At 34.0% G+C, this 24,943-nt stretch overlaps 2 protein-coding genes across 4 annotated transcripts; both read right to left on the bottom strand.

Annotated features, from left to right (window-relative positions):
* Positions 1 to 1,921: 1,921 nt before the first annotated feature.
* On the bottom strand, positions 1,922 to 24,934 carry Nuf (rab11 family-interacting protein nuf). Of its 3 annotated transcripts, XM_076313432.1 has the most exons (11): positions 24,226 to 24,928; positions 21,928 to 22,038; positions 21,476 to 21,850; positions 20,171 to 20,245; positions 14,681 to 14,719; positions 13,459 to 13,576; positions 3,535 to 3,699; positions 2,920 to 3,289; positions 2,696 to 2,841; positions 2,548 to 2,598; positions 1,922 to 2,468 (listed from the first exon to the last, which is right to left on the bottom strand). In XM_076313432.1, exons 3-11 carry the CDS (start codon positions 21,712 to 21,714, stop codon positions 2,346 to 2,348), a joined length of 1,326 nt encoding a protein of 441 aa, XP_076169547.1. In that variant the 5' UTR covers positions 21,715 to 21,850; positions 21,928 to 22,038; positions 24,226 to 24,928; the 3' UTR covers positions 1,922 to 2,345. The 3 variants fall into 3 exon arrangements, with proteins under 3 accessions (XP_076169547.1, XP_076169545.1, XP_076169546.1); XM_076313430.1 differs by having other exon boundaries at positions 21,476 to 22,038; positions 24,226 to 24,934; XM_076313431.1 differs by lacking the exon at positions 24,226 to 24,928 and adding an exon at positions 23,529 to 24,167 and having other exon boundaries at positions 21,476 to 22,038.
* On the bottom strand, positions 9,343 to 11,790 carry LOC143147818 (uncharacterized). The gene has a single exon (XM_076313435.1). The coding sequence runs from the start codon at positions 11,395 to 11,397 to the stop codon at positions 10,960 to 10,962; it is 438 nt and encodes a 145-aa protein (XP_076169550.1). The 5' UTR covers positions 11,398 to 11,790; the 3' UTR covers positions 9,343 to 10,959.
* Positions 24,935 to 24,943: the final 9 nt, after the last annotated feature.

The raw sequence follows: 24,943 nt of genomic DNA, 5'->3' as shown, positions 1-24,943 counted from the left end.
CGTGTTGTTACACGTTGTGAAAATGATCTTTACAATGATGCACGACCCATGGGATCATAATCACGAGAAAACTACAATTATTTTCGAAATTTTTTTATAAGTTCTTAGAAAATTAATAAAGAATCTCAGGTATAGTAAAATGACGTATATACATATGTATATACAAGTATGCAATGTTAAATAATTTATATAAAATATTGGTATAAATGATTACTAGAGAAGTTAAAAACCCACTATTTACCAGAATAAAAATGCACGACTAAAAAGTGCCTCAGATCCCAAACTTAATTTAAACATCATAGTATAAATTATGCTTACAGTGTAATTTGAAATTAGAGAAGAGACCATTGTTAGTCAAAATGTTTCGCCTCTACTACAACATTTATGAATTTATGCTAATGCAGAGTAAGAGTAGTCATTTTATTCTTGGAAGCAACCCTGGAGAGAATTCTTATACTTACACAAAATTTCTAAATATATACATATACCAAAAAAATTGGTTTTTCTTTACTGATAAGATCTTGTTTTATGTAAAAATACTACTGAAAAATTAATGGTACATAAGGTGGTTTAAGTAAGTCAATTTAATTGGTAACATGTTCATGTTCTTTTAATAATCAGTTGTAAAATTGTTATTATCATAGACAATCTTTTATCTTTTTTTCTTAAAAAGATATAAAAGATCAATTTTATTTCACTATAAAAGTTTTGATTTCAAACTTTCAAACATAAATTTTTAATTTAGACATTACAGATCTTTATAGCTATTTAACAATTTTGAGTATATATACAAAAAATTACTAAAATCAATGTAGGATTTATAAGTGGGATGAAACTAGAGGTAGTAAAATATAATTATTTAATTACTTTTTCTATATCATTCAGTATAAATTCCTAGGTATACTGTAAACTATGAATCAAAATATTAATGAAAAACATCACCTTTCGAACTAAAAAATGCTGATAATATTATTTGTGAATTTTTTCTGATGATGCAGAGTGTCTAATAGAAATGTTTTATATACATATCGAAAGTACTTTCTTTGAACAATATTTCTTTCAATTTTCCTAAATATATGTTAATGAATATAGAAAATATAAGTGTCTAGTTGTGTAAGTCTTCGTACAATGCTACTTGCATTTCTTAGTCGCATTGCAACTTTTGTAAGAAAGAAATGTCAATTATGCGGAAGAAATTGCTAGTTTTTTTTTTAATTCTTCAATCTAAACTACGAATTAAACTCGTAGTGCATGATTTGGACCAAAACGCGCTAGTACGAGTCAAACTCATATTTGTCAATCTTAGACAATTTTAAGTTAAAATTTGTATTTACATGTAAACATTAACTGTAATATTACTCTCATTTTGTGAACAATGAAAAATTTTTAACATAAAATATTGGGTTCTGTCCTGTGAAAATGTATCGAAAAAAAAATTCGTAAGTGCAATGATAAAAAATGTTACTGTGAATATATAGTTCAAATTTACAATCAATAAGATAAGTAGTTTCTAAGACAAATTACCCAACAATTTGAAAAAACCTGTTTTAAAAAAACGTGTGTATAGTTTAAAGATTGAAGCGCTTTGGTGCAGAGTAGCGACTGGAGTACTTGGAGAAGTCCCATACAAAACGTTATATTTTCATTGATATTTCGAATTTTGCCTTGACGTTGTAGATTAGTATTTCTAAAATGTTCAATTTTTAGAAAATGTAAAGAAATATCGATCTTTTGAAATCAGAAAGGTGGTGTTCTTCCTAATGTGTTAAATTTTGTAGGTACTTTTTTTTTACATCACAAGTTTTGTGATACTGAATGCAGCTATACATCTTTTCTTTTGCTAAGAACCTTCAAATACTTTTCATTCACCTTCTCATAAGGAAAAACTATGATTTTATGCGTAATGAATTACACATTATAGTACATATTAAATTTCATTGAATATTCCAAAATAGTTTTATATACCATTTCTACAAACGGCAACGTTGTAAAGCTCTGAATTCCAAAACTCAGACAATACAGAGCTTACGATAACTTTTTAATTAAATTTCATGCAAAATTACCTAGTTCCTATTTTAATGTTTTAATTTGCTCACTGCATTTGTATAAAAAATGTATAGTAATAACAGTGGCAGTGAAAACATCAAATTAAATGATTGCAACATGTTACTAAAATTTTAAGATCGCATGGACGGAAATTGCTTCCCCACATAGTATTTGTATAATAGTTTATGACAACATTGCTCGTATAAACCTATAAATAAAAGTTCCAACAAAAAAGTGTAATGTACAACTGCCTTAAACAATTAACATTAAACTTAATGACTGACTATTCATGCAATAGTTCAGTGTGTTTGTTTCACTTCTAACAACTGAGGATAATTCTCAACTATATTTAATAAGATTCCATCAATGTATGCCCTTAATTGCGTATTGACCTCTTGCTGCTCCTTTAAAGCTTGTCTCATCTGTAATAAAGAGTTTTAGATAATCTTATGATGATCAATGTAAATGCATATAACGTTGTATACATAACTTAATACATACTTCAGATATACTACAAAGATCAGCATAATCTCCAGAAATCTGGCCATCCATCTATAATGAAATCCAAATAATGAGAAAATATACAATACAAAATTATATTTATAGATTAACAATTACAACTGCTATGAGATTAATGAGCATAACATACTTGATCTTGATTCATGCCGGCTAATAATTCTACAGCGAGACTAGGTCCTTTTTGCGCAGTATTGTCACAGGGATTTAACATTAAAAGTTCACGGCCTGCCTGCAGAGCCGCTGCAGCCTGCAATTCGTCCCGTGATTCCTCCAAGCCTAACAGAAAATGTATCATTACATTTGTAACAATATTACCATGAATTGTTAAATGAAATATATCAATTTAAAACATACTCTTATTACGAGTCCTCAGTTGTGCCACCTGTTGCATTAATTCCTCTATTTTTTGTTGATCCTCCACTCTTATTAAGAGTTCTTCTCTAGCAGCTTTCAGCTGATAGTGAGCTTCGTTAGCTCGGCTTGTTGCTTGACGTTCATTTTCACGCGCAATCTCCACTTCTCTTCTAGCTTCTTCAAGGTCATTTTCCAATTGACTTCTTTCTACCTTTATCTTTTCAAGTTGCTCACGTAACCTTACTATTTCCTCCCTCAAATTAGATCTTTCTAACTCTGTTGCTTGAAATTTTATGGCATAATTCTCTAGTTGTAATTGTTGTTCGCGTTCTAAACGATTCACCCATTCTCTATGTCTTCGTTGTTCTGCCTAGAATAACATTATTTAATTATATTAAAACATTGTGTAAATTTAATATTATAACCATGTTACTATTATTTAAAATATAAATAACAAGAATTTATAACATTAAATGACAGATAATTCAGTTTTTATACATAATATAATCTAATGTAACAAAAAGTCCAAATTTTATATATTTTTAAGTAAATTTTACAAAAGAACTTATGAAAAACTAATTACATGTGTTTGTTTGAGCAGATTAGAAGACTTACTTGAATTTTTTCTTCAGCTCTAGTTTCAGTGTCTTTGGCAGCTTCTTCTAACATTAATATTCTTGCCTGCAACGTAGCATTTTCCTGTTTTGCTCTTGCATACCGTTCCTCCCCAACTGATTGAGTATCCACTAAAGCATGCATTTGTTCCTGGATCATTTGAACCTAGAAAAATATTGCACAGTTTTATAATATTTCATTTAACTTTATAATTGTTGATTAAAGCAATTCGTTTGCTATATTATTTCTCATGGACTAACTAGATAAAACAGTGATTTGAATATATTAAGAAGATAATTCTTGTAAGAGTTAACACGAAAGTACAAAGAAAGTGTTTGGCGAAGGTGTCGATGGTAAATTTTCGTTTAAAATTTCGCGCACGTGCGTCTTCACATTCCCGAGGTTTTACATCAGTGGTGTTCAATCGCAACAAGCGAAGTTCCAGGAACATTATTTCTATAGCATTAATATTATGTTTATTTCTATATATGAAACTCGAAATATAATTATAGTTATTTATAATTCTTATTAAATTTGAAAAATATAGTTTCGAATAGCCGCATTTTATTTTGAACACATTTCTTAGAAGTCTATAATTAGCTCGTACCATATATTCAATGAGCACCACTGCTCCCAAGATGGAATACCAAACATAAATACGCAGGTAATGTGAATTTACCTTGCTTTAAAATTTACATTAACGCTTTATATTATAAATGTAACATTACTTTGTGTGTACTAAAATTACGACTACTGCTTAATTTCATTAATAATTAACCCATTCACACGACAGTACTCACGTGTGTACTGAGCCTTGACATGAAGCAATCAGATAAATTGAAGAATAAAGAAAAGTGAGTGCAAAACACTCTGTCAAAACATTACATGAACATCACGAAGGAATACTATTCGGATCCTTTCAGAATAAAAATTAATGTTAAATGTAATTCATCGTTCAAGTGTATGAAAATTATGTTTTTATATTTGAAGTTCTTTCTCTTGTTATCGAATTAGTAAATAGGTTTATAGTTCTTTAGGAATCGATTATGGTGACAATAATTTGCACGTATTACATTTCGAAATAAAATATTTACTATATGTATAATTATTATACTATTATTACTTTTAAAAAAATGTTTAATAAAATTAAGAGTTCTACTTAATTACATTTTAGTTACATGTACTGATTCATTCGATTCTTCTTTCGTACTACACACACTTAAGTTGCGTTAGAATCACGACTTTATCATAAGGAAAAAATTATCATCGCGTGTATATAATAATTCCACGAATCGGCAAATCTTACTTGCTCGGTAAGTCTACCACATCGACGAGGTAGGCGACTAACGCGAGAAGACGGCGTCTGTCCAACGAATTGAAACTGGCCTTCCCATAGGTCATATTCGAGGCCGGCTCCAGGTCCAGGAGACGGCCCCTCCCCAGAAGTTATTCGATTGTCACGATCGGAATGTTCGATCATGTTCGAGTCCGTCTGCTCATCGTAAATGTTCGAATCCATTCTGATTCGTGATATGTCACGTCACGCCTGTGGCAGGTAGACTCATCATCCTCTTTGACTAATCCAATACCGAGGATTATTCCGTTAGAACGACGTGCAAGCACGCCGGTTGTTTATCCAACCTCGTGTACAGTCTGTCACTAACCTAACCTCGAAATTTCGTGTGTTCCCGTACAGTAGTGAAGTCCGTTAATGAACGTGTAGATAATCCAAAATGCACGGACAGAGGAAGAGAGAGTCACAACACTACGCGCACTTCCGTTTCTTCGAGCGTACTTCGAACATAATCGGTCGTCTCAATCGCCCACTGTAAGCTGGGAGTAGCCGCGAGGCTATTTGTGCACTCCATACTGCGTATCGACTAACTCTGACGAATCCACATATGTCTTATATCGCGCGTACGTTATATCGAACAATTTACCACGACCACCCCTGTGAGTGTTTTATAAATTCAGATAAAGGGCGCGGAAAGCTCTACAGCTAATCAACAAGTTTTTATATTTCGACAAATTTTTATATCTTTTTTTCACACCTATTTTAAAGTGGAGTTCACGTAAAAAGTGGTCAACATCAACTATTACCTTGAAATAAAGTTATGTAATATGTATGTTTCGTGCATATAAATTGTAAAATAGCTTTTTCTAATGTAACAGTATTGTAGTCAATTATGACATACAGAGCGCATTAATGCGATAGAATCTTGACATATGCCAAATGATCGTATACGCCCCTGATCACTTTGCAACACATGGTTTATATCATTGTCGGAAATACACGAATTATCATACACTGAAATTAAAATATAAAATGAAGAATACTATCTGCAGAGATATTTTGTTACTAATAGATATAAGTTCGGAGGTACATTCAATGCACCAAAATAATAGAAAAAGTTCATATATTGTATTGTATCTTGTTTCTAAATAAGAGGAATTTTTGTTTTTTTTTTTTTTCGTTTTCCGTATAAACTAAACCTAACCTATTATACGAGGTATTTATAATCACTATTTCATACACCGTGCATAACTTTACTGTCTATTTGTAAATAAGCATTACTAATAAGTAAATATCAATATTTATATATACAATAATTAAATATGTTTACAAATAATATTTAATAAGCGATATAATCAAATATACATACATTTATAAATATCGTTTAATAAATATTAGTATTTGTAAGCTTGTATTTAAGTAAATGGTGGTCACATTGAGCGGTTTTTTTGAAAACAGATTTTTGAGAAGACGAATAGCTGTAAATCGGAAAGGTTTTTTATTTGTGTATGCTGAATGTATCCCTAAAATTATGCTCACGGATAATGAAATATTCTGTATTAATTAATCAGATATTTAAACACAACTATTAATTATTAATATACCAAGTATAAGTTGTGAAATGGTAGATGTGATTAAATAAAATGCTTCTTACTGTAGGTAAAAAATGTAGATTGTAGATAACACTGTACATTGCCGATAATAGGATCAATCTTGTACTGTTATAAGGTTCAATTAATCGCTTCAGTCTCCAGTACGAAGGATTTTTTTTGCTACTTATGTAAGGTATTCCATGTGTAACTGATAAATTTATGTTTCAAACAAAAAATGTTTTAAATTGAAATTTTATTCTAACTTAACTTTATTCAATTAGTACGTAATTATTTCTTGTAATGGAGATGTGAATTTTCGCGAATTATGTAAATATAATAAATCTAATACAGTTCTTTGGAAGAAGATTGCATTAAATACCATGTAGCGTAAAACTGGTGATTTCGTCAGTAATATATTTCGTATTACAACGAAGTTCCTATTGTGCTTCTTATCATGTTAGTCACTTTCGCTAAACATTTCTTGAAGAAATCGGATCCGAGATAACCAATCACACCAAGAATAATTAAAAAGTTGAGCAGGGGCCAACCTTTCCATCCAAAGAAACCATCGGATTTTGCTTTAAGACATGTCATGCTTTGTTTTCTTTGATTCAAATATTCATTTCACAAAATTAATAATTTTGATTTATTTATCGATACACGAATAATTTTGTTCTATGAAATTTTATTAATTTTCAGTGACCGTATTATACGTCACACTCGTTTCGCATTTGTTTCTGTAATAAAAGAAATATACAATGTGATTTTGTTCCAATAAATTTGTAGGTACGTTTACCGACGTTACACGAAACTGCAAAATCAACTTTAATCGAGATACCTTGTTTATCGATTGAAAACATAAAATTAGAATGAATAAGAAATTTCAGGACCAGTTTCAATATTACTTGACAAGTTCTTCGGTTTAATTTTGTTAAGAAAAGGAACTAAAACAGTGATTTAGAAAATGTTTATTTTATTTCTGTCCTCTGTTTCTTTATTCGTATAAATTCAAATAAGTTTCTGTAGAAATAAGGTAAAATAATTTTCCGAATTTATTCCCTGTCGTTAATCGAAAATTCTAAAAGTATTATGCGACGATTTATAAACGTTTTTACTCCAGCGCCGTACGCAATTATAATAAAAGAAAATGATGGCTAATAAGCATAGATTCGATAAAGCTTCAAGGTCCATTTTATCGTATGTAGAAGCGACGAACCACGATATTTTCTATGCGTTCTGTACTCTAATTACAGTTTTCGAACATGAGAATCCTATCCTCTTCGTTAACAAGTATAACTGTATCTGTAATAAAAGTATTACACTAGAAACAAACGTGTGTAATTCAATATACATCGAATACAACGTTACGTCTTAATGAAAATGTTACCTCAGGTTTGCGTAATTCGCTCGGTCATTCATAATTACGCAAGTACCTCACTCGTGCATTATCGTAATTAACGCTCTCTTTTACTTTCCTGGCGTTTGGAATTTATAATGCCGTGAATGGGTAAACAGGCATCGAATGAAAAAATATACGATATTAAATATACGTTTTTCGATTTTAATTGCGTTAAATTTTAACAACTAGGTGGTCGTCGATCGTGTCACGGTTGTCCCGGACATATTAGTGGCGACATTGATTTTCTTTTTCGATGAAAATTCAATGACACCATCGTTTCTATTCTCGTCTCGTTTGTAAGTCCCGTTATTGTCCACTCCTGACGTGGAACAATTATCTTCGCATCCCTCGCAGAAGAAGTATTGGGTATCGTGTATGGGAGCCTTGTTAGAAAATAGAATAAATTCCGCTGGATAATTCTGTTTTGCGTCTCGTTTGCTCTTCGTGGTCTACAGGTTCAAAAAGACGAACCTTTTTTAGGACGTGCCGCTCAGAAAATCGCTCGGGGAGACGTGATTACGGTTTAAAGGGACCTGTCCCCACGATTATTACCCTGGACATGAGAAACGTTTGTGCTCTTTAATTATTCGATGTTCCACTCATTGAAATGTCACCCATACGGAATTCATTTTCAACGAACGCGATAATAAACATTATCAACGAAGATGTTCGGCTACCCGAAACTCGATCCAACGTAACACGTTCGAATTGGAATTTATTTAACGCGTGTTGCCGCACTTTCGAATATTAAGATTCGTTTTCGGGATCAACTGTTTGTTTCAAAAACGTACGCGTACGGAAATTTTGTAAACTCGTACGATGACTGGAAACGTTGTTGCAGCAACCGGAACGAAATTATTGCCAGAAAATATGGAACGGTCGTATATCATCCGCTCGAACGTGAAATAAAATCATATTACATTATTTATGCAATCTCGGACTTTTCTTTTTCCCTCGTCCCCAAGATTCTATAATTGCATAACGCGTGGATTTAGAAAACACTCCAAAGTTCACAAATTTCAACGCCCGATACAATTTAGTAAAATCCGACGTGAACCGAGCTTCGAATACCAGAACATGCCTACAATCGGTCGCAAAAGTCTGCGTTCATTCTATAAATAATACGATTCTATAGCAATGCAACAGTTACGATACTTCTATAGGTATCCAGTTGTTTATCAATGAACCCTTTTCGTAGTTGCAGCAGAAGTTGATGCGCAACGATTTGTTCAAACTCTCAATTTTTTTTTTTTTATTCTCAAATTACGAATAACTCTCTTATAAATATCTTCCTTATGTTTGTTCCGTAAAAGGTATACGTGCATCTTTTTAAACTTAATTAAAACGAAGCACGTATTTTAATGGGAATTCTAATGGACGAAAGTACAAAAATTGTTCCTCGTACGATGTATACAATATTTATATTTTGTTGATTCTTCGCTGTAAACACGAACACAACAGACTGTATTCTTACTTTGAGTTTTCATAATACATTAGACCTATATACGTAAACTTATGCGACTGACTGTACCTGGCAAGAAACTTTCGGCATCCCGGTTCAATTCCGATCAAAATACCGAATAGTAACCGTTTCGAGGTGTTCAGGTGCCCTTAATTTTGAAACGAATTAAAGAATATGCAAAAGAAACGATTCAAGATAACGGAAACTATGATAAAAACCAAAATAAAGATAAAGCTAAGATAAAAACCAAATAAATTCAAATTAATGCTTAATTAACGCAGGTGTTCCAATATTTTCCAGCTAACGTGGTACCAAATCGGAAAAGATAATCGTTAGTTGCGTAAAATCATCTTATCGTTATTACTTAAACTCTTGCCAAACTCTTGCCAAAATCTCGCTAAATTGCATACGGTTCGAAGTTCACGCGTCGTAAACAGAAGCGTGTTAATCATGTGCGATATTGGATCGTAATTAATTCCGAGAAGGTTTTTTTCCTCACCTTTGTACCGTAACGTACGCTCATTTTTACTTTGATACGTTAAATGTTCACGTTCTTTCTCTTTCTCGCTCGATATTTCATTATTATTATTTTTTCCCCTCTATATTCGGTCTCGCGTGCGATAGAAACGTATCATTCTTATTATTAATTTTACTTCTCTTATACGCAGATCGTTCTGGAGGTAAGTGACGTAACTTCGAGTACGCTTATTTTATCCATCTCGAATAGGAAAAAAAAGGTCGCGCGGTCATATGTCCGGAAACGCTTCCTTTTCGGGTTGCGAACACTTTTCTTCTCTGCGGTAAAGTTTCGTGAGAATGTCTAGAAAGTTTGATCATGAAACGGATATTGCTCTTCCTTTCGCCGTGAGCAACGTTAAATCAACTTATCTGATCATAACAAGCACCGTTATTGTTTACCACTAACACGAAGAAAATGATAATACTGCTTGTATTTCCAACCTTTGTCAGGCATTCTTGCGAAACTCTATCGCCAAGTATTTATAACTCGAAGGAGACGCGTTTCCAGACCTATCGATGCGGATAGAATAAAACCACGAAAGTTTGGCCGCTTATTTCTGGGACAACCTCTGGTACGCCCCTAAAATCTCGAATCCATTTCTTTTTCACATCCTGTGTTCAGTATTTAACGGATTCGCGAGCGTCTTGGAGAACAAACGCAACTGGCGTCGACACCGTCATTAATGATCGAATAATGTTTAACACGTCGACCGCCAAAAACCACCGATTTCGTCAAACTTTTCTTAACCGTCGTTGTAGACTTTCGTTCGTAATTTATATTCTTATCGACTAAAAGTTTCAATTCAAACATTTTCTCTCCTCGCTGATATTACTCAAAAGTTTTCTGTTCTCGCTGATTTCAATGTAACATTACTGATAATTATTTCAAACTACCTTGGAGACTAAAACTGAGTATTTATAGATATAGAAAAAAATTGTTCAAAATCTCGTTCTCCGCAGTATATTTAAAAATCGTCGGTATCGGTGATAATGCTAGACAACTTCTAAATAATTACCACAGTTGCTGCAGAGAATATCGCTTCCGAACACCTGTTGGATTTTCACGATTTTATTCGTGATCTCGTGTTTGTGCCTTGAAAAATGATAACACGATAGCCGAAAATATTGGTATCGGACGAATGTACGCGTGACACGGCGGTCAACGTGTTAAATAATAAACGAGGATTACACAACAACCAGAACATACCTGTAGCGTTTGCGTTATGATGGGTAGCCTAGCGTTTATTCTTCGTCGAGTATCGCGAGAGAGGGACCGGTAGAACACAATACTAACGGCGCACAATATCACAAGAACTAGCAAGATAATGCTGATCCAAGACGAAGAACCTTTTGGTTCTTGTGCTACGTTATTACAATAGGGCGATGAATAATATGCATTCGGAGAATGAGCTGCATAAGGACCGTATGGATTGTAGGGCGTATATGGTGGCAGTGGTGACGGATAATATGCGTAAGGATGTGGATGCAACGGTGGTAGTGGTGGTTGTTGTTGTTGTTGTTGGAACCTAACGTGGTTTGTGGGACTCTCGGTAGGTGAATGTGGCTGAGGTCGACAAGGAGAATTAGAAGCACACATCTACGGTGCTGACAGTGTCGAATTTGTTTTCCTTTTATCGGTCATTGATTTGTAAATGTACTCTACGCGGATAAAACGATACTCTTTCGTACTTCGGGGACAGTAATTTTGTTTCGCAAGAGCCCCGTACATTAGGTTAAACGTTGTGTTTCACGGGCAAATTTTGACACAAAAACTACTCGTGGAACAGCTCGACATCAATATTGGGATCAACTTCAGATGCTTGACGAAAGTACCATAAACTATTCGTTCTGAGGTTTGTAAAATCATTTGGTTTGAAAGTAGGTAAGAAACATTGACGCGTTTCAAAAACTGCCCGACTGTACCCTTCTCAAGAGAATCGAAGAGTTTCTTTAAAAGAAGGATCGATAATTTTATAGGAGGAAAAATGTATCAGCGGTTAATAAACGTAAATAAATTTTTCCGTGTTAGCTTGTTCAAAGAGGGAATTTGCATCGGAACTAGCTAACTTTGAACTATTTTTCTTTTAATTTAAGAGCAAATTTTTTTTAAACTTCTTTTTAACGCTTCTGAGTTTTGTTTGGAGAAATATGAGTTTATCGTTTCGTGTAGAAGTGTATAGGGGAAAGCGTGGTATTTCCGGCCATCGTTATTTCTTATAATAGATAACGCGTATACTTGATATTTTATCGTAGTGCCACCTATTAGCGATGCAGCTAGTTAAAATTCATCGTTCCAGTGATATTAGCAATCTTTGTTTCGAATTACCCTGTGAGTGTTTACTTTCGAACATTACCTTACAATGACGGCCGATTTTCAAGCAAGGTGAATTAATACTTGAAATTGATATAAATTATTAATATCAATTTCATTAAATAGAGAAATGTTTCTACTTTTAAACTCGCATATGGTTCTTGATGGTATTTAAATTTAATTCTGTGTATTATCTTAAATATTCGAATACAAAGTGCGGAATGATATCGGTCAAAAGGAAGGGGTAATTCCAGCCGGCTTTTAACATTATTTTTTTTTTCTACATTATTTTAATTATTCAAATTTGATAGCATTTCTTGCTTAGATTGTCGGAATTACCCCGCTTTCTCCTACTTATGAGGATGGCCCGATACATGACCAATAGTCGTATTATTAAAATAATGAGAATACAAGAATGCTTTCTTATTTGAATAATAACATTCGAATGTAATCTTATTTGAATAATGCATAAATATTCGTAACTTTCGAATATTAAATTATTTGAGTTTTTTTTAACCCAAAGTTTTGAAGCTTTGAGTGTTGGAAATGCGCGGGAATGCCAAAATAACGATTGCCTCGTTAAAAATCTAAAGTTGTAAAATCTGATAACAACTTTGGGTATAGTGTCCACTTAATTAATTGTCGACTTATGTTGAACAGCTGTTTAATTGTATCTAATTATTTTAATAATGATGCGTATTCGCAAAATCGATCGCTTAGGTAGAAAATAGAGATCGATTAGAACATTTCTAATCGAAACATTGCATTTAAATAAATGCCTATGTATCGTTTGTCATCTAGATGCATTTTTGTACAACGTTTCAACGAAGCATTTTCGAATACACGTTTTTGTGGAAGTTTGGCAAACATCCTGCATAGTATCGGTACCCCAGGGCTCTTAACTCTGAACACTTAAGTATGCTTCCACTTTCACCCCCTACTATTTTTACGACCCCGACCCCCCCATATTTCTTCCAGGGACTATAATGTAGGAAATCGGTCCTCGATCCCATAATTTCGAACTGTTGTGCGATGTCCTCGGGGATTTACGATACGTCAATTCATATTAAATAAAAAAAAAAAAAAAAAGGTATTTCTAAATAGAATTTGGAGGGTTTCTGATTCATAAATCACTGTGCGAAAAAGTGTCAAGGTAACCGAGAATATAAATTCTAAATCCGATAAATAACCAACAAGTCAGATCGTATCGTAAATTCAGTTCGTGTTGCCAACTTTAGTAACCGTCGAGCTATGTGATCAATCGAAACCACGTATATACCAAATCTAAATCGTTATCGGCTTTCATTTTCATGATTAATGACGGTAGATAATTATGAATTTACTTACTCTATGATTGAGAACAATGACATCATCCTCGAGGGAAACATCGCTGTACATATCGTCCGCTGGATCACAGTTGGAGCCCCTGCCAGAGCTATTAAAACTGCCACTTCGATACAATTGGCTGTAAAGACAACAAAGATTGGCAATTATTAACGCGTGTTAATTCGCAACGCGACAATTATTAATGGGAAAATATGAAAAAAGTTTCGAGCGAATTGGAGGAATTTGACACACTCGATTATTCGAGCAATGTTTCGTGTAACTTGATTATTCGAATCAAATTTCAAATAGCTTGATCGTAGAATATTTCGACACAGTCAGTTATTCGGGTATAAAAACATTCGGTATACTTCAATAATTTAAACAAATCGTTTATATACGATCTACTCGAGAAGAAAAAATACACACGAATCTTTCTCATAGTTCGATGAAGGGATAGATATTTCCAACTACACTGTCTCGGCACTAATACCAACTTTAAGTGCAGAAGAAAATCTTATGTAATTACAAAATAATTATGTTAATACATTAAAAATGTCCGTTGAAACGAGATTTTAAATATTTTCGACACCTATAATTTAAAGTTAAAAAATGACGCTAAGAAACATAGGAAAATGACGTAAGTGGAAAAATATAGGTTACAGGTTGAATGTATATGTTTAAGGTATTCATAAAAGCATAAAAGGAAATGGGATGGGATGTGGAAGTGCGTGTGCAGGCAGTCGTTGCCCACGCTTTAGAAAGTCCGTCGTTTTGCGTTTCGCGAAAGGATCGACTTGAAAATTATCGGTTAAATAAGGACGCCCCAAGATCCCTTTCTACGAATTACAAATTCTTCCGCGCTGAGTTACATACATCGCTGCTATTGTTAACCCATGACATCAGCTCACGAGCTTGCGAAACGAGGTAGAATTTTTTCTTTATTTTATTTTTTTATTTTTTTTTCTTTAAAGTTCTTCGCGCGTTCTATTTAAGATGATAAAGATTAAGACGATTGAGAGAATAATTTTAATATTAACAATGAGAATGTTGAACTTTTCCATCCGCTAATTTACGCGGTACTAAAATTTTTCCGTATTCTTGTCCGTGCACGGAAATTGCTCAACTAAAACAAGTTTCGTGGCATCGTGATGAAATGAAATTGAAAAACCGTCTTGCGTAACGTCTTACGCGTTACTTTACCGGTGCTGCTTATAAAATCAAACAATTGATGATTCATTCTTACCTTGCTAATGCATTGGAACTAAGTCTCTTCCTACCGGAACTGAAACACAGAAATACGACCGTGAGAAATTTGTCGAAGTATTGTTGCGCAATAACATTTTTTGCAACGAAACACTAACGATATTAATAAAACTGAGCACAGAATTATCTCTAATTTCTCGTTTTTTTTTTTTAATTTCACGATCGGTACCTCGCTTTTATGATTATTTTCGAATTTTCGAACGGAACATTGAAAAATTGTGCAACTATGTATTTCATTTGCCAAAGACGTTCAACTATCTAAATTGACGTTCGGCCAAATTTCAATTTCTATAAGTGAACCGAATAGACGAGGACAACAAACGGTGGCCAAAATTTGTTATAATATTGTAGATAGAGCCAAAAAGAGACTATAGGATACTACGGAGAAGAGTCGTGTAATAAAATTTGGCGAGGATACGGTGTGCGCTTTGAATGACATAGAGAATAATACACAAGGTGTTCTGCGATGTTGTCGCCAAGAAATTTCAAGGTCTTTCTTTGCAATCGCGAAATAGTATTACAGATAAAAGTACGAGTACTTTTCCGTACGCATAATTTAAGTATACATATGCTTCGAATAATGAAGGTGACATAAAAACATATAATTAAGAAATTGTCATGTATCAGTTACGACTCACTATGAACTGATAACAGGTTCAAATTGAAAGCGATCAGCTTGTGGAAAAAATAACCGACATATTTTACAAATAAATTCGTCCGATAAATAATTATTTATTCGAAATAATTAAGTGTAAATAAAAAGGACACTCTTCTCTATACCGGCTTCAAAAAGGTTTGGAAGTCTATATTACACAAATGTGTCGAAGTCGTTGCCAATCAGCTTGCATATCCAATTGCATTCAACCAATCAGTGCTTGAAACGCGCCTACACATTTGTAGTAGTGTATAACAAATTTTTTCCAAGTCGGTGTCCAAACATTCCTCGATAAAAACGTATATTTCTCGATTTAATTGTGTTTGATTGGTTTTTTATCTGTAAAATATTTCACCGCGCATTCGTGATAAAATTACCTTCCTTTTAAAACGTTACATTATTTTTCATTAATCTTTTGGAACATCCACTCTGTTAATCGTTATACCATTGCATCCAATATTAACTGCATATCGAATACGAGTTTAAAGACTACCCGGTTTATGTAGCTATAAGAATGTTACGTCTCAGAACCATGAACAAATGCAAGTACAGTTAGTTAAACGTAACTGTCTGTACGCAGTGGATGTTATCTATTAAATTCTTGTGACGGATTCGCCAATACTAGAATGGAAAGCATTGTATGCGCTACCTAATAATGTTCTTCGCACATTCTACACATAACAACTTCCTTTACATTGTACAGACAACTTTAGACATCTACCCTTGTAAAAAGGAACTTAACGAGTTTCTTGTAGATAACCACGGATACCTTTCTTCGGAAATTAAACGAGTTTCTTATCTACCTCGGTCTATTAACACGACTAGACGGCCATAATTTATCAAGCGGTTACACGGCAACGACTTTTTCGCACGCAAACCTCGTCATTGTTCCGTCTTTCGAAGCGGCGGAAATTCTCGCGCAGCAAATTGAATCCAGAGTCAACGGATACAAATGATACCGCCGTGACAAAAATTTTGTTTTGCGAACTGTTACATTGGAACTGTTACATACGTACATAACAAGATTTTCTCGAGTAGAGAATATCGAAGGGACGCCTTAAACGATTACTCGCTCTCGTTGCGCTTTCTTCATACCGTAGGTCCAGTAGTGATTCTCGAGTTATCAGAGACTAGAGGCCTAGGTGTGACAACTTGAAAGACAGATAAGTTAAATGTGAAAATCTCTCCAATTTAATTGACATCGTATACATTGGTGTTGAAAGTGAGGCACAATGAAAGCGAACGAAATACAATTAACAGTGATGAGAAATACAGTTAACAGTCTGCGCCATCCTGAGACACCTGTTCGAAGAGCTAGTTCAATTATACTTCTACGTTAATTTTCAGACACACTACTATACTGGATAACTGTAATTAAAACGAAGAAATTCTTCCAAGGTATTCATTCCTTCCTTAGTTCGTAAGACGGCATATATAGTACTTTATTTTCACATATAACGAACTATTGGTAACTTCATTTGTGTAACGGGCAAGAAGAACTCACATTTTAATCGAACTTACTTGTGAACACCATTTTATAAAACGGAAGAAACTTTTTAACGTCCCTCGCCGCTAATCTTTTTCGAATATTTAAAATGTTCAATCTTATATTTCAATAGGGAATTTATTGGATCGGTTTTGCCTTACGGATCGTGTCTAAAATTAATTTGTCGTATAGCTGCGCGACGTAATGTTTGTATATCGCAACGTCTCGGTTCGGACTCATTCTGTTCGCTTGAGGCAGCGTAAATACATACTCGAACATTTCCGAGTTTTTCTACCTTCCCGAGACTTCCTCGAAAGACTCGAGAATAATGTTCCTACGATTATAACATATTATAATTATATAAGTATTAAACTTTTACGTTTTAAATTTTCTAATGGTAACTCAATACATCGAAAATTTATATTTTTATACATTTGGGACTTCTTGCTGTATTTTCTTCTTTTTATATTTTTTATATTTTAAATTATTAATTTGATCGAAGAATGCCCAAATATAGGTCGAAACGTTTAACTATAATATCGTTATATAAACTGCTTGTGTCGACCGCCGTCTTTCTCCTATTGACCCACTTTATTAACAGCAACAGTGCAGCAAAGATAAAGTACATTTAAGATATTGCATGCTATAAAGCATGTTATAAAGTTTATTGCAAGAGCAATAAAAATTGAAATTCTTATATTTATTATTATGTTAAAATGAGTCCCAAGACAACACCGATTTGGAGTATTTTTAATTATACGTTATTCGAATCATTTTTAAGTAATTTACATGATAATGGAGAATTAAATGTAATTAAAGTGAACTCATGTTTGGGCTAATTTTGATCGAAGAAACTTAACTAATCTATTGGTAATACTGGTGTAAAGATCTAATAAAAAAAAATGAACATTTTCATTTTCATTAGTGGCTGAAATTCGAACTAACACGCGAGAAGAATACTCTTGTCGCAGCGACCGGCTGACTTTTGTTTAAACAGTTGCTGGCAACGTGTACCGTTATGTATTCAGTTCATGCTGAATAAATAAAAAGAATGGCGGAGATGACTTCGTTTCATCCATCCGGGGTATAATTATTGTTTCCATCCGGGGATTATCGGCTTAACTTTCGTTCCTTGTTGACGCTTTCTTCCAAGCAGAAGCGGTCATATTTTATTCATAACTGTTAATACTTTGCATCCAGCGTCCAGAATTTGGTGCAGCAATTACTATATCGCACCATAGAGGAGACTTTGCGTTCAAATGTTATCTATGTCTTGCAAAATATAAAAATATACAAAATATTGAAATAAAAATGGTTACAGTCGAATTTGTAAATGTGTCATTTTTGCTTCGAGAAAATCTGTCGAACGACTGGTTCTTCCTCACGGAAGAATCTTCGAGTGCAAAGTGTTAATAACATTAACAACACTATAACGTAAGACTTCGAGTGGTATCCGTGGTGGACAAGAATTGCGCTCTTCGAATGCAGCAAAATTAAAACATTTTAAAAACGGATAGTATATGGGACGAAAAACGGCTACTGTATTACAACCCAAGAAGTAATTGAAGTTGTTGCAAAGAAAATGAATTGCCTGAAAGGATTATTAAACCAGAATCGTAACCACGTAAAATGTGATTGCGTTTGATAAAATTATCGATTAAAAATAATTTATAATAAATTGATTTCAACGATGAACACTACGAACAGCTGGATGAACCAAAGGATGTTATTATGCAAAAAATAATCGACGTCGGTAAACTAAAAGGAAATTGTTCTCTAGCACGACAACGCTCGAGCAAGCGTGACATGAAAGGCGCAGAAAAAATTATACGACTTTGACTGGGAAATTTTACAACCTCCACCTTATTCACCGGATACCGCACAGTTGGATTACCATTTGTTCGGATCGCTATAGTATTCTTTAGCAAAGAAAACCTTCGGGGACGCAGAAACCCTCTTAAGGGGGTCTTCTGGTAATCTAGCCGAAAAACATTGACTTCTTCCTGATTTTTTTTCTTAAGAAACGATAATACTTTTCTACGCAGAATTTTCACACGCTTATTTATCCATGCTTACCCTAGATTCATGATTTTTTAGAAATGCAAACAATAAAAACTAAAGAAGTTGTATAATCTTAGATGAAATATGTTTTGAAAAACTGATTTAAATGGCTGATACGATTCCTGTTGTTCTGCTTACGCGAAACGAAAAAACCAAACAGCATCTTGATTAGCATAAAAGTGACTATGCTACGGTAAAGGGACATATATTGAAGATTTTCTCCAAATTTAAAGTAAATTGATCGACTAAAACTTGAGATATACTAACAGTCAGTTTAAAAGATGCAGATTCGAAAAAAAACGCGTTTAAATGTTGTTACTCATACACTGCTCTCATTAGATGTCTATAATTTCGTTAATTTTAAAATATTTTGCATAGATATTTTGAAAAAATATTTAAAAAAATCGATGTTTTGAAACCGAATTGCCAGAATACCTCCTTAAGCCACGCCAAAAAAATTTGTAATAAATAATGTTTTATAATCGACACTTTCGTAATGAAAATGGGTAATCGAAAATAAAAAGAGCGATTGTGTGGAATGTGAGATCATAAAATAGAATATTAATGAAAAATTACAGTTTCCATTTCTAGCTTTAAAAATAGTCTAAGCCTTTCTGGCGACCTAACATTAGAAAAATACTGGGAAAGCGTTTACATAATATCGAGTGTAAACTGTTAACCTAATCGCTCTAAGGCGTATGTATCCACATCTGTAAAAACCGGTCGATTATTTGCAAAGAGAGTGTGTATACACCCTCGGAATATAAGTGATTTTTACCAAAAACGTACATGGTTACTTCCACTAATACACGACCATTACGATGTTTCTGCATTTACCGTTTTGTATGTTAATATATCATTGAAACAGTAAAGCAATCCTATTGCATTATATTTAACTTATTCCACTTTATAGAGCCATGCACAACTTTCCCTTAATAGCGGTGCCGTACTCTAAAACAGGTTTAAAACAAAATGATACAGAATAAGGTGACAAAAACGATTCACGCTCGCGTGTAACGTAAACGAATAAAGTGTACAGTCTTAACTAGCAAATTAAAATCAGTTGTACACTTCGACGTTTCAATCCGAAATTTGTATATTTTGGTAAAAAAATGTGTAATAATATACGACGATACAAACTTATTAGAATAAACCTGTATACGAATAAAAATAAATATATTATGTGATCTGTATTTTAATTTTAAATAAATATTAACTTTCGTTCTTCTATATGTACACTTTTTTATCGTAAAACAATTAAAACTTACCACGGTGGTGTTCTCCTAAGTGACGTCCGCAACCAAGAATGCCTTCCTATTGTTGAATTCGGGCTTCTAGGATTTCTGTTAGAACAAAACGAATAATAGGCCGAAGTGAGTAAATTAAAAATTTTCGGCTACATTAAACGTAATTCTTTCATCAAACGATATTTTCATTCCTCCGATCACGCGTAATACATATAATCATTTTTCAACGCTTCGGAAATGAACATTTCTTTTCGCCCCATATCGTTAAAGTACAATGCGCGCACATGTGTGTGTGTGTGTGTGTGTGTGTGTGTATTTCTACTACTCATCTCCATTTGAATAATTGTTAGACGATGCAGGTACGATAACGTAAAATAAAAGAAAGCAGTATCCTGATATGTGATTTGTAAATTAAGTATGTTTGTACAGACTTCGATAGTTTGAGAAGATGTTCGTCTACATCAGGAAACGGTGAGTAAGCAACACGGTTTAAAAGAAAAATGCGAGAGATTAGTGAAAAAGATACGAAAGATGATGCGATGCTTGATTTTATTTTCTCTTTTCACGTGAAAGTTTTTCTATTCATCGGATCAACCTAGCGGAGCATTAATTTAATCGTGGGAATAGATCTGTTTCGAATGATATTAATATATAATGTGAGAGAACCGTATCAAACTTGGAAGCATGAAATGCGATGTGCCCAATGAATCCATTATAAATTAGCGTCGTAGGAACTTCTTCGTTTTGATATTTCAGAAAAATATTTTTAATCAAATTTGTTCTATCGATTACTGTTAACTGTATTTTTTTTTTTCTTTTATAGGTGCTGTGCTTTTTAATTGTTCGAGAAAATTCAATTTCTCTAAATACAAGAAAATTACGAATAATATATCATCAAATAATACCGATACATAATGTCCATATATTAATGAATGAACGTAATATAAACGAAATATTAATTTTGTTTCTGTAGTATAATTTACAACGCAGAGGAAACTGTTATTAATGATTAAATTTAAAATCTTCATATTCCATTAAAGTAGCTAAGCTGACTATAAAAATTTAAGAACGCATAAAATAATTTATAAATGCATAAAGGCGCGAACACACGTATAGTTATTAACATAATTACTTAACCATTACGCATTCGTGCTTAACGATCAAAGCACCCTCTACTGATCACGTCGGAAACTCATGTCCACTTGAACTTGAAAATATTCGCGCGCAAAATTACTGCGATTCCTTCGAACCGTGTTATCGATACTGTTATGCGAAAAAACAGATCGATAAACTGGTGCACGTATATAGAAAAGGCAACGAACTTACCTAAGAGAATTGATGCCGGTGGGTGAAGGCGCAGAACTACTACCACCCGGTGAATCCACCCCGTCATCAGCGTCACCCACGACGGAACCAAAAGCTTCGTAGTTCTCCTCTTCGTCGTGATTTCTCGCGGCTTGAATGTCACAGGATGCAGCAGTGGCATCGGCGTGTTCAGGACTAGCGGAATAATGCCCAGAGTCTTGGAGATTCGGATTGACCAGATTATGCAGATCGACCGACATAGAAAGCGAGGGCGGACCGCTTTCGCTCCATTCGATACCACCAGGAGCTCCGTTTACGCGAGTTCCACCCTCGTCCTCCGCGCGATATGATTGGCGGACACTCGGTAAGATGGCGTCACCATCACGAGCTACGTCACTGTCGGACACGACGACACGCGATGTAGCCACGCTGTTAGCGGTTGAGACATTTACGCCAGGCAAACGGGAGCTTACCATCCTTCGTTATCGGCCAGATTGAAGTCTAAGCTCGACGCGACTAGGAGAATCGACGGACGTCCGAACTTCTTCGATCATAGACAGCCACACCGGTAGAACCGGTCGTTACTGAAAAACGTTCTCTAATGAGTCAGAGTTCAGAAATGTTAAAAAAAAAGGAGAAAAAGCAAAATAAATGTAACATGATCATTGATTTTCATTCGTAAACGTTCCGTACTCTACGAGCTATTCTCGTTACGATTTTTTGTAAACGCATTTTAATGAATATGCAACGTAGCGAGGTTAGAGTCGGAGAAAAGCGTGAGAACCGACTCCAGGAGTCATGGTACAATGAGTCAGACATCAGCAATATGAGAAAACTTTGAAGAAATGACTTTGTTAGATTCTATCTTCATTGCACATAAAAATATCGAAATATTTTAAATATAAACATCATTTTAAAGCATGTTAATCGTCGAATTTTGTCTATAAGAAGAAAAGCGATACGGAAATTTTTTTTCGTGTAACATTGAATTCTTTGCACTTGTAAAAGAAATGTATGTCAGACATAGCTGTGACAGATGTACGTACATACATAGACACGTACAATAAAATAGAATGACTGATTCAGGACAGTAAAACGAGATACAACCATAGAATCACAATGTAGGCAGTGAGTCATCTGCATGGAAAATTTTCGAAACTCAAAGACAATTATGGAAACGTGTGAAATGTGTTTGCAACAATACGTCGAAAAATAATAATGTTAAATAAATATCCTAATTCATAGCTTAAAATTAAACTAGGGAACACTATCCCTAATTATAGACTTAACAAGATTTGAATAGACTAGAAAACATGTATTTCTAAATTTACCTCGCAATATGTCAAATATATATTGTGAATTGGATCGATTTTCACATGAGTGTAAATCGAGGCCGTCAAGTTCATACACAGGGGACGAAGCCATATTAATTAAGACAGTCGATGAGATAATTACGAAAGGAAATAACCATTCGGTAAAAATGTATCTAATAATCGCAGTATTATCAATACTACCACTTGAAAGACGGCCAAAACTTTTTCTCCAAATAGCATTCTCTCACTAATTTAGGAAGACCTGTTGCAACGTGTAACATTCTTTTTCAGCAAAAAGTTAAACACCTCGAATCACGATTGAATTTCGAACATAAACGAATATTTTACTATTTGTGTTAAACAACATGCAAGCAAGACTAATAACACAAATATTCTACACTGTTCCACTATTTCCTTGTTATGTTGATAACGAAGATGCATTAGACGCACGTGGTGTGACCGACCGATCATGCGACTATTTATTATATGCATACCTAAAATTTGAACTAAAAAAATCTGTAATTTTATCACTTTACCCATATTTTGAATTTTATATGGTTTTCCGTTATATATTAGTAAATCGTAAATATGATCGCCAAAATGATTTCTTACATTAATGGATCATCCTGTCCGTACTTGTAATGGATCAAACAAGTTTTTATTTTTTACTTTCTTTTGTAATGTGTGTAAAGGAATACATGAATCGTAATTTGAATACAAAGACCTTTATTATCATTATTACGACTAGTTACGAGAATTACCCATAGAATAGACAGCGTTTCGGTTTCCAGGTACTTGTCACTCGGAACGGAATGCGTAGATGCGTTTCGAATCGCAGGGAGATTCCAGTAAGCTATTTAGAGCAAGCTCGAAAGTGTAGACGAAGAATATATTTAACGCTCAAGAGCGTATAACACTTTAACCTTAATTATGATGACACGAGAGTACACTAGCTTCGTCATTATTCGTACTTGCGAACGTAATGTGGCTTTACAAATTTGTTTAGCTCAAAAATACCTGTTCCAACGCGATCAAAATCAACGTTCAACGTTTTACAACCCCGACAATCTTCTCGGTATAAATATGTTGCAGGTATATAAAATATGACTAAAAATATCACTTATATTATTTAGGGAAACCGAAAATAACATAAATATCACATTTTCGAATCCATGAAACAATTATTTTAAACACACTTAAATATTACACATTGTTCACCGGCCAACTCTTACATCTCGGTATGTTTGTTATCAATATATACCGAAGAAATCAAATTAAACTTTTGCAATTAAAAATCAATTACATATTATATTGTATTTAACATTTTGCATTGAAAGAATCTATCTTTTACTACCTCACTAACTGTCCAATGCAATTTTTATAAAATATTTATAAAGCGATAATTTTGGGAAGAAAAAGCAAGACGTTCCTTGCATTGCTGACCGAACGTTGACTCACCTTGAACCGAATGATAGGTAATTCCAAAGAAATGCAACAAAATTATGCTTGTTGATATATGAAGACTACGTTCTTCCACTTCGAGTAATCGGTCACAATCGAGTGAATAGGTTAATCACAGACGTTCGAGTACTGAACGTATAGAGCGTAAAAAAAGAAAAATCCGAGGCAGATGCACCTTTCTAGCTGTCACCTAAAGTAAACACCTGTATACACCAAACCACGATCAGGTAGTTAGACGCTCACAGAAAACCGTCACAATTAAAAGGGTCCCTGTCGTGAACAGGTATGCCCGCGAAAACGTGTTACTCAACCAACGGTACCGAATTTGAGACAACAGATGCGTAGACACAACTATGCTGTGGCAATCGCGAGCGGACTAAACGAAAGCACAACCGAAACGTAACGCAAAAACGAACGAAACGATCAGCCGAGAGGAGCCATGGCAGGTACGCATGCGCAACGAAATAGGAATGCCGTGAATACACGAACGTTTACTACACCTACATGCGTAACACAACTAAATATCACGGTCGTACCCGCAGGTACGAGAAAGCACCAGTGTCTCTCAATCTGCGGAGTGCTTAATTATTCAAATCGGTTAAAGGGTACGTTTTTTCTGAAATTTTTCGACCTACTGATTCTTTGACCAATTTGCAAATAAATATTAATTTTCTATCGCGGAAAAAACTGCATTTTAAATACAGTGAATTGTAAA

This window comes from Ptiloglossa arizonensis, chromosome 6, assembly GCF_051014685.1.
Source record: "Ptiloglossa arizonensis isolate GNS036 chromosome 6, iyPtiAriz1_principal, whole genome shotgun sequence".
Taxonomy (NCBI): Eukaryota; Metazoa; Arthropoda; class Insecta; order Hymenoptera; family Colletidae; genus Ptiloglossa; species Ptiloglossa arizonensis.
The sequence above is the reverse complement of the archived record's forward strand: the minus strand, read 5'-3'. Positions and strand labels throughout refer to the sequence as shown.